Source organism: Populus trichocarpa, chromosome 15, assembly GCF_000002775.5.
Source record: "Populus trichocarpa isolate Nisqually-1 chromosome 15, P.trichocarpa_v4.1, whole genome shotgun sequence".
NCBI lineage: Eukaryota > Viridiplantae > Streptophyta > Magnoliopsida > Malpighiales > Salicaceae > Populus > Populus trichocarpa.
The window spans coordinates 12,046,741-12,056,626 of NC_037299.2; the positions used below are offsets into that span (position 1 = coordinate 12,046,741).

The 9,886-nt window shown below is 33.2% G+C and overlaps 1 protein-coding gene and 1 long non-coding RNA gene across 3 annotated transcripts; both read left to right on the plus strand.

The window, feature by feature from the left end:
• Window positions 1-3,515: 3,515 nt before the first annotated feature.
• Window positions 3,516-6,819, plus strand: LOC7456622 (protein TAPETUM DETERMINANT 1). 2 transcript variants are annotated; one of them, XM_002321691.3, is made up of 4 exons: window positions 3,516-3,706; window positions 4,347-4,699; window positions 4,990-5,097; window positions 6,021-6,819. In XM_002321691.3, the coding sequence occupies exons 2-4, from the start codon at window positions 4,588-4,590 to the stop codon at window positions 6,359-6,361; spliced, it is 561 nt and encodes a 186-aa protein (XP_002321727.2). In that variant the 5' UTR covers window positions 3,516-3,706; window positions 4,347-4,587; the 3' UTR covers window positions 6,362-6,819. The 2 variants fall into 2 exon arrangements, with proteins under 2 accessions (XP_002321727.2, XP_024442236.1); XM_024586468.2 differs by lacking the exon at window positions 3,516-3,706 and adding an exon at window positions 3,749-4,200.
• Window positions 6,820-8,148: 1,329 nt separating this feature from the next.
• Window positions 8,149-8,775, plus strand: LOC127904390 (uncharacterized). The gene is made up of 2 exons (XR_008057521.1): window positions 8,149-8,441; window positions 8,630-8,775. It is a non-coding gene; the product is annotated as an uncharacterized LOC127904390 (long non-coding RNA).
• Window positions 8,776-9,886: the final 1,111 nt, after the last annotated feature.

Below are 9,886 nucleotides of genomic sequence, written 5' to 3' on the forward strand. Positions count from 1 at the left end.
CGGGGGCTAGTTCGCACGCAGAGAAAAATCATCTAGAGCCCATTCACTACAGAAGGCGTTCATAGGCTGGATTTAGAAACATGATATCAATCATGCTTGTAAAATGTGACATCAATGAGGATTTCTTCGAGTTTATGAGTAGAGGTGGAATTATGTTGGGTGGTTAATGGTTGGGGCTATGACTCCCTCTAAAATTTGAAAAATGTTACACTTTTAGTTCTAAAATTTTGATGTTTTTTTAATTATCCCCTTCAGGTTTAAAGCTTATTTTATAGGAAAAACATGGTTTGCACCTTCAAAAATCACTTATTTTCTTTTTGACCCTCCAATCCTAAATGTTTGTCCCGGCCTTGTTTATGAGAGATGATATATAAGGGGTTTCGGGATTGAGTTTAGAAATTAAACTTTATATATTTTTCCAATACTATTTATGTATTTTCCTGATACTAGTTTTATTTAATCACGTCAAATCTTGTTTTTACTCGTGGAATTTTGGGGTAGTTTGGGATAGTAATAATAATTGTTTTCCAAAATGTTTTTTACTTGCAAATATTTAAAAATAATATTTAAAAATATATATATTTTTGATATAATTACATCAAAACAATATAAAAACACTTAAAAAATTAATTTAAAATGAAGAAAATTAAAATTTTTAAAAACTCCATTTGAAACCCCCTTTATTTCCCTCTCTCCTTGAAGTAGGTTTTCACTTGAATCTTTATTATTTGTTGAATTAAATATTACAATGAGTTTCAATTAGCTTATTTAAAACTCAAATCTGAGCTGTTTGTTTTTTATACCATTGTTTTCAGCCCATGTAGCTTCAGAATCATGCCTTTCCTTTTCTCTTCCAAAATTTAATTCCCTCCTTTGTTTTCAGAATAGAGGACTCTCTCGTCAATGGTTTTCACTATAAAAAAATTTAAATTACTGCAATACAACTCGTGGGTTGTTCCATGCGGATAAATATATAAGGATATACTAAAATATTTTTTCATAAAATAATTAAAAATTAGATGATGCGGGATAGCATATGGTGGATCGACTCAAAATAATAATAATTGATAGGTTGATTATTACTTTTTTTTTTTTGGGTGCAAGGTGCCATTCCTTGTTGTTCTTATAAAATGTTTCAAAAGATTCAAGCTAGATAATCAAAGAAAGATATATATAATTTTTTAACCACACCATTTTCTTGATATTTGACAATGATTTAAAAAAAAATTACCGGGTTAATTATAAAATTCAAACCTATAATCTCAACATTAAAATTAAAATTTAATTACCGAGACTACTTATTGGGCTTAAAAAACAAGATCCCTCGTAAAGCAAACGCATAGCGGATGTCATGGTTTATATTTAACATGATATGCTGATGTCTAACCTTTTTTCCGATGCTTAGAAGTAGCTTCCTCTAGTCACCATGGATGAATACCTAAAAGCACAGCATGATTTCTTGATCCGATTCATTAATTAGTTTAATTTTAAAATTAATTCATATAAAAATTGATTTAATATGATTCAGTTGACTTGATGATATTTGATTTTTAAAAAAATTTAAGATGATATATATTTTTTTTAATATTAAGATGGCAATAAATTAAATCAACTCGGGTTTTTAGGCTTAACTTGTAAAATTATGACTTAAATTATGGACTGTACGGTTTAAAAATTTTGTTTTTTTTAACTATTTTTAATAAATTATTTTTTATTTAATAAAATATTAAAATATAAAATTAAAAGAAAAGAATTGAAAGGATATAATTTTTTTTAAAAAAAGTTTGTAAACTTGAAAAAAAAAAAAGAAGAAGAAATGCTTCACTGTTTAGTAGAGAAAGTAATGGTAGCAAATCATCTTTTACTTTTGACTTTTGAGGATCCAACTTGGTTATAAAGTGGGTTTGCTCTCCGAGTTATCTTTCAGATTTCGAATCTCAACCGCCTATTGTAAAAAAACAATTTTTATTAAAATATTTATTTCCATTTTAAAAAAAATTAAATACTTAAAAGTAGTTCAGAAAACAACATTAGTGTAACAAAAACCAACTGTACTCCAATTCCTTATTCTCCTTGCTCGAGCAATGCCCAAACTTACAACCAAAAAATTCCCCACTATGAAACCAAAACGGCAACCGCAAATCAGCTGTCGTAAAAACAATGGATCACTAGTTATAAGTTTACGTCCTCTTTTGTTTTTTTATTTTAAAAATATTTTTTAAAATAATTCAATTTATTATTATTATTTTTAAATTAATATTTTTATCTTGTTTTTAAATTATTTTAATATATTGATATTAAAAATAATTTTATTTTGATATATTTTCAAATAAAAAATACTTTAAAAAATAAATTACCATACTTCTAAATACCCATTAAATTCTCTTAAGTTTTTAACTGTTTACCCAACCGAAGAAGGTTGCCTTCTGTGATGGTTGTTAAATTCATGGATAAAATTAGGAATTCACATGTTGGAATTTTTTATTTTCATGTCCTATTTATTATTTTTTAAATAAAAAAATTAAATATTTATATCTTATTCATCAAATTTCAAATATCCAGACAGATATTTATTGTACAACTATTATTTACTATTCAACAAAATAATAAAATAATTTGTATATATATATTAGGTTTAGATCTTCTCCACCTCCTCAAGGTCTTGTGTAGCCATTTCTCACGAATTATGTTTGCCTCCAATATCGTCCGACTTTGACATGGTAGTGTTGGGTCAATGACAGAAGAAGAAGAAGAAGAAGCTAATTTGTATCAGTATATTCTTCTCGACGCCTGCGCTGGAACACCTCCGTGAGCATCTAAAGTCACCATCAAAGAATACCCACAAAAATACAAGACCCACATCGTTTGAGCTTCATTTACTGTCATCAAGTCAAAACCTCCGTGAGCATCCAAGAAAGCAACCAAAATAAAAAGTTTCCCTCACATTCCGGCTGTTCATCCTTTTCACGAGACATGCTTTTGCAGATGTCGAAAGAATATGTGACTTCCTGATTTATACTTGAGAAGAGCCAAGTTTCAGATATTCTCGAGGGTTTATTATAAACATATATGGTTTTCTGGGTATCGATTTTATTTGTATTTTGCAATATCATTCTTGCTATGCGTTGATCATATGCTCATAGAAATATAAAAATCAAAGTAATTCGATTCAGCTCGAAATCAACATGAACTGGCTTGAGCCGAGGCGGGCATTGTTAACAGTGGAATGAACAGAGCAATGAACCCATAGCTCGGAATCATGATTAGATTCTTGTAACTGTCAACCCACACGAGCAATGTTGTTTGTCTCTTCCCTCTCACCCCTTGCTTAATTTAATATCCGTCGTCATCGTCGTCGTTATCAATATCCATCCTCCTTAAGTAACACAACCACGTGCACATTTTAACCCCAGTTAAAAAACCAACCATTCACAGTCAAAACTCCCACGTTCACTCCACGCTTTAACCCTGACCCTAGTTAACCCTTAATCAATCATAAAAAAAAAAAAGCAGAGCTACAAATACACACAGCATTTGCTCTCTCTCTCCCTCTCTCTCTCTCTCAACTCAAAAACCGAGCCTTCAAACCAAACCCTAATCTCTCTCTCTGTCATCAACAAAACGCACGCGTTTCGGTGTTGATTGTTCTGCATGGATCTCTCTCGGGGGTGAAGAAGGAAGAATCAGTGAACGCTCCGTAACCTGAGTACGTATGCTGTACACATACACACCATTTGTATGGATGTACGTAATTGTATACGGTGTATTTAAAGAGTATGAGGTATAAATGCAGTGTTTAGAGGAGGATTCTGATGTTTTGTCATTTCTGGCTTTAACGATCCTCTCTCTCTCTCTGTCTCTGCAATTTTTGTCTCTTAAACCTCTCTCTCTGTGTGTTTTGTCTACACTGTTATAGCGCAGTAAATTCCGCTGTTTCTAGCAGTAGCTGTCATTGCTTTGTTTTTTTTTGTTTTTTTCAAATAAAGTTTTCCTGGAAAATACATGTTTTCCTTTTCTATCACAACCAAACACCTTTCTCTTCCTTCAACAACTTCCTCCTTTGAAAACTCTTGCTATTTTGTTCTTCCTCCTTTTTCATGCTTTGTTTCCAGCTCTGCTGCAAATCGCCGTCGTTTAGTCTTGTTTTGAAAAGCATCTTCTCCCTCCCTCGTGAGACCGCGACCTAGACAGGTTTTATAGGTAGTAGTAGTCGTCGTCTTAGCTGTTTTGAAAGTCAAATCTCAACCATTTGTTTCTTTTATAATCTGACGGTTGTTCTTTGATGTGAAATACACACACACACGACGACTAATGAATAATAACATCTCCCTCGTTCTTTGATGCAGATTTCAGAGAAAGACAGCGAGATAGAGAGAGAAACATCTTATCATAAACCAAAGCTATCTCCGAGCCAGACTCACTCGTTTTGTTTTCACTGAGTTTCGAGCTGTTATTATCACTAGTCAGTCTATCTTATAGTCTTTGACTTCTTGGAGACGCCTTTTCTTTTGAGAGTTTCAAGAAGAGGAAGAAGAGAAGAGAAAGAGAAGAGAAGCTTTTGGTTCCTTTTTGGTTTTTTGAGTCTCAATGAGTTTTCCTTCTTCGACGATGACAACTGTGGTTTCGAAGACAATCGGCGTCGTTTTGGTGATGATCTTCTTGCTCGCTATACTACTATCCACGTTTTCATTTTCCTCTGGTTCGTCCCTGATTTTTTTATTTATTTTTATGGATTCCGACGAAAACGAATGATTTATTATTACTATTATCATCATTTTTAAATTATTGTTGTGGTCGGTTCTGCTTTGCTTTTAATATGCTTTGGTGGATTGGGGACCTCTCTTTCTGGGACATCAGGGGTTCTCTATGTTTGTTCCATTTGTTTTTTTTTGTCTTCATTTTTTATTTTATTTATAAAATCCAAAATACCTGATCGATCTTATCTGTTTTCATTCTTCTAATTAATCAATTGTTTTTAACAATTTCCAGGTTTGGCTAAAGACGAAGGTGGATTCATGGGTTCGTCGAGTCACGTATTTCTTCACGAGGGAGGGAACTACACGGCCCCTGCCCCACATCGCAAGCTCCTTGTTCGCTGTAAGGTTTCATATTTTGTGATTTTGCTTTTTTATTTCAAAAAAGAAATTAAGTGGTTTTTTTATTTTTTTTAATATTTTCGAAATGAAATAAATGGGGATCAAAAGAATTGTGGGTGGGTTTTTGATTGTTTTGAGTGTAGGTTGATTGTTGTGAGGGGCCGGTCCTGAAAACTATCAGTCTTTGACACTCCATTTGTTTACAAGTGAAACAACTTTTATTTATTTTTCCAGCAAGTAATTATCGTCGTCTCATTATTCAGATGTGCGTACGATATATTTGTCAGAGGGGCACGTCTGTGTTTTTTTTTTTTTTGTTGCGTCTCATGCTAACGTGCACCGCTGGCAAACTGTGGTCCCCTGCTCTCCGCCCTTCTTCAACAATTGGGTTCTTGAGAGTATCTTCTTGATGGAATTTAGAATCCCTTCGTGTTTCTGTCACCTTTTATTAGTCTTTTTGTTGAAAGTTTGCGATCAGTGCCTTGGCAAATTGTTTTGGGACATGCCAGTTGGGATTGATTTTGCATGGTTAAACTATTTTATGTTTATTACGAAGAGAGTGAGCCAAAAGTTTTGATCGAGTTTTCGATTTCAATGAAAGTGGATGTACATGGGGAAGGGAAACGTTGAACTTTGAATAGAGGAGGCATCATGCACCCCTACCCTAATCTAGCCTTTTGAGTTAATTTTGTCTGTTCCTTTTTCCTATATAATTCCTGTGATTCACCTCCAAAAAGTATTTTTTGTCTGCTGACGATTCCCTTATTGGTGGGTCAGCTGGGTGTGTTCACATTACGTTTCATCGAGGCGGCCAAGTGTGCGACTACCTTTAAATATATATAAAAAGAGAACATAGCTTTCACTATCATGGAATTGAATAAAAAAACTCACTTTTTTTTTCTTTTTTGCATCTGCTTTACGCAGCAATGGCAATGGAGGAGCCTAACAGGATAGGAGAAAAGTGTACCAGCGCTGATATAGTGGTAAGTCAGGGACCCACAGCCCCTCTTTCCAGTGGCATACCTACTTACACTGTTCAGATCATGAACATGTGTGCCACTGGTTGTGACATCTCCGGAATTCACCTCAACTGTGGCTGGTTCAGCTCTGTTCGCCTCATCGACCCCAAGATATTCAAGCGCCTTCGCTACAATGACTGCCTTGTTAACGATGGAAAGCCTTTGGTAACCGGCGGCACTCTCACCTTCGAATATGCCAACACATTCTCTTACCCTCTGGGAGTCTCTTCTATAGTTTGTCATTGAAGAATATACGAAGACCAAAAGGTAGTACGTATCTCTTAACAATAACAAGCAGCACTATCATTTAGAACCCACAACGGGATTTTGGTCAAGCACTCACTGCCCCTGGGGAGGCCGTTGTGTATTTTGTGGGTCTCCTGCTACTTGGCTGGCCGGACATTTTTTGGGGATATTGATATAGTTTGAGAGGTTTAGGATACGGTATAGAGAGAGGCCTGGAAGCTGAATTGGGAGAGTGAAAGAGGGCCAAACAATTGGAGGTGATTTTGATTTTTTGTTTGTTTTGTTTTGGGGTGACCTATCTGTATATGGTTTATATACTAGCAAGTTAGTATATTGTAGTTAATATTGGATGGTGAGACATGCCAAAACTTGCAAGTGTGATTAGAGATCATGTTTTACCCTTGTTTTTGGATATAATATCATCACTGCAAGCACACTGTGGCAAGTTTTATCTAGAAGTTTGTTTTTTAAAATATTTTTTATTTTAAATATATTAAAATAATATTTTTTTATTTTTTAAAAATTAATTTTAATATTAGAATGAAAATATAAAAAATATATTAATTTAAAATAAAAAAATTTATATTTTTTATTCTTTAAGCAAGTTACAGTAAGATTAATACATCGCATGATTAGTAGCCCTTTCGCCACCTCCTTCGAGTTCGGGTGTTTTAAATATAGCAGTGATGAAAAATTATTAAAATAATAATTTTTAATTTTTTTAAAATCTATTTTTAACAATATTTTTTAGTTTTTAAAATTTATTTTTAAATAACACTTATAATATGTTGGGCTTTAGATAATATTTTCATCTATTTTTATTTTATTCAATTAATTTCATATGTATTTTTATTTTTGTTATATTTTATTGATTTTAATAAATAAATTTAATAAACATAATTATTTTGATTGATCAAATTTTTTAATTCATATTTATCTTTTAATTTTTCTACTTTTTCTTTCGATTAATATTGACGATTTGTTTTTTTATTTATTGATATAAATAATTATTAATTTATTTAATTAAAGACTTGCATAAATTTTTTGATTTAAAATTTGATTTTTTATGTAAAAGAACAAACCAAAATATCCATTTTAAAAAAAATAAATATATGACCCTAGCTAGTGTTTGTATATATTACTTGTAAAAAACTCTATTATAGCTGTGTTTGTAAGCAATGCATGTTAATAAGCCCACGTCCTTGTTTTTGGATATAATATTATCACTGCAAGCACATAGTTCCATAATTTATATATTACTGTCTCGCCCTTTCTGCCGACACTGATACCCTAATTTGTTTTCTATATAAAGTTAACATATTTAAATTCTACTTACATATAGTCACAGGAAGATTAATGATCATCCATCGCATAATTTAATTTAGCCACCTCCTCTACTTCTTGATATTATATTCTTGTAATTTTTATACTCCATATTATATAGTTAGTGATCAAAGTAAATTACAGCGAGCATTCTCCTCAAAATAAGTATAAATAGTAACTCTGAGAGGTGTAGCTCAATTGATTAAATTCTGGGTTTGCTTTTCAGATATCACCAGTTCGAGTCCCACAAATCTCAGGGTCACTGGAGGTTTACATGGTCGTTAACTTCAGGACACGTAAAATTAGTCAAGATGCACGTGCAAGCTGGCCCGAACACCCACATTAATCTAAAAAAATGAGTAAAAATAGTTTACTTATTAATTTTAATTATTTTTATCGTTAAAAAGAATAGCTCAAAGAAGAAAACAGCTGATGCACGCGTGAAGCACTTTCACGCGTGCATCAACAGCGCGAAGGTAATTAAATTACCTTCGCACTGTTCAAATGCAATTTGAACACAGAAGAGCAAAAACAAATGGAAACGGGCGCACCTGTTTCTGGAGATTGCGAAGAAGGCTGCAACGCTGGTGGGGTTCGACTGCTTTCCGTTTCTGGCGATGGTGAAGAAGGCTGCAACGCCGGTGTGGGTTCGACTGCTTTCTGTCAATAACCGATGGTTCGGTGATCAATTGTTTTCTTGCAGGGATGAAAACAGGGCTGATCCGTGACTCCCCTCTGCCTTTCTCTCCTTTTCTGTGTATATATTTTTTGGTTTATGCCCTGTTTTTTTTTTTGGTTTTTTACTCTGTTTTGGGTTGATGTCTCCGTTCTTGACTCTGTATTTTTTTTTGGGTTGTGTTTTGTGTGCTCTGTTTTTCTGGGTTGATTGCTCTGTTTTTTCTGAGTTTTTTCTTTTACTGACTTCGGGTTCTTCTTTTTCTGCAGGGACGAAGACAATAGCAAGGCTGATTCTTCTCTGTGTTGCCCCTCCCCTTTCTCTCCTTCTCTCTGTGAATTTGTGCCTTTTTTACTCTGTATTTCTGCTCTGTTTTTTTTTTAGCTCTGGCTCTTCGTCTGGTTTCTGGGTTTTATTTTTCTCCTCCCCGTCGCTGTGTTTTTTCTTTGTTCTTCTCCTGTGTTTTTTTCCTCCCCTGTTGCTGCGTCTTTCTCTGATTTTTCGTCCAAAAGAATCCCCCCCTTTTTCCTCTGATTTTCGGCCCCTTTTATAGAGACCCAGTTGTTTGCCTCTAACCAGTCCTGCCTTTACAGGACTGTTATCTTCCCCGACGAGATCGTGGGCGAGAGACGTGGTCCACGATCGGATTTGTTGCAGATTATCAGCTCCCCTGCTGAATCGGGAGCTCCCCTGTTGAAGCGGGATGGAGAAGACGCACGGCTGTTAGCAACGGTGCCGTTTCGGTAAAAAAATGAGAATTTTCAATTTGACCCCTGCCTCTGGAATTTAACAATTTGATCCCAACAATCTTTTAATTTTACCCTTGGATTAATTTCAATTAAGTCCCTGAATTTATTTAATTAATTAAATCAAAGTTTAATTAAGTCCTCAAACTCATTAATTCTTCAATTAAACTCTTAATTTCATTAAGTAAAATAATCTAAATTTTAATTAAATCAATTCTCCAATTAAGCCATTGATTTAATTAATTAAACTAGTCAAGAGTTTAATTAAATCTTTACACTTCTAATCATGTTGTTCTTAACCCAAATTTTAATTCATTCTTCAATTATTTTATTTTTACTTGTTTTTCATCATTTTTTAGAAAATAAAAATAATTAAAATAAAAAGATCAAAAATTGAGTTATGACACCAGATATCACCAGTTCGAATCCCACAAACCTCAGGGTCAGTGGAGATTTACATGGTCGTTAACTTCAGGGCACGTGAAATTAGTCAAGATGCACGTACAAGCTGGCCCGAACACCTATATTAATCTAAAAATAATGAGTAAAAATAGTTTACTTATTAATTTCAATTATTTTTATCGTTAAAAAGAATAGCTCAAAGAAGAAAAGAAAACAAAATAGAGGTATATATGGTATCTAAATATATTCAAATCTAATTTAAATACTTTAGTAAAACAGATGCAATTCTCGATAAGTTGATATATGTGTGAATTAGCCATACGTATAAAATACTTCAATACCAGCCAATAATAACATGTTATATATTAAAAATTATTA

Coding starts and splice junctions, on each gene's coding strand:
- LOC7456622 (XM_002321691.3), top strand. CDS start 4,588: ATGAGTTTTCCTTCTTCGACGATGACAACTGTGGTTTCGAAGACAATC. Junction 4,700..4,989: donor CACGTTTTCATTTTCCTCTG/GTTCGTCCCTGA, acceptor AACAATTTCCAG/GTTTGGCTAAAGACGAAGGT. Junction 5,098..6,020: donor TCGCAAGCTCCTTGTTCGCT/GTAAGGTTTCAT, acceptor TGCTTTACGCAG/CAATGGCAATGGAGGAGCCT.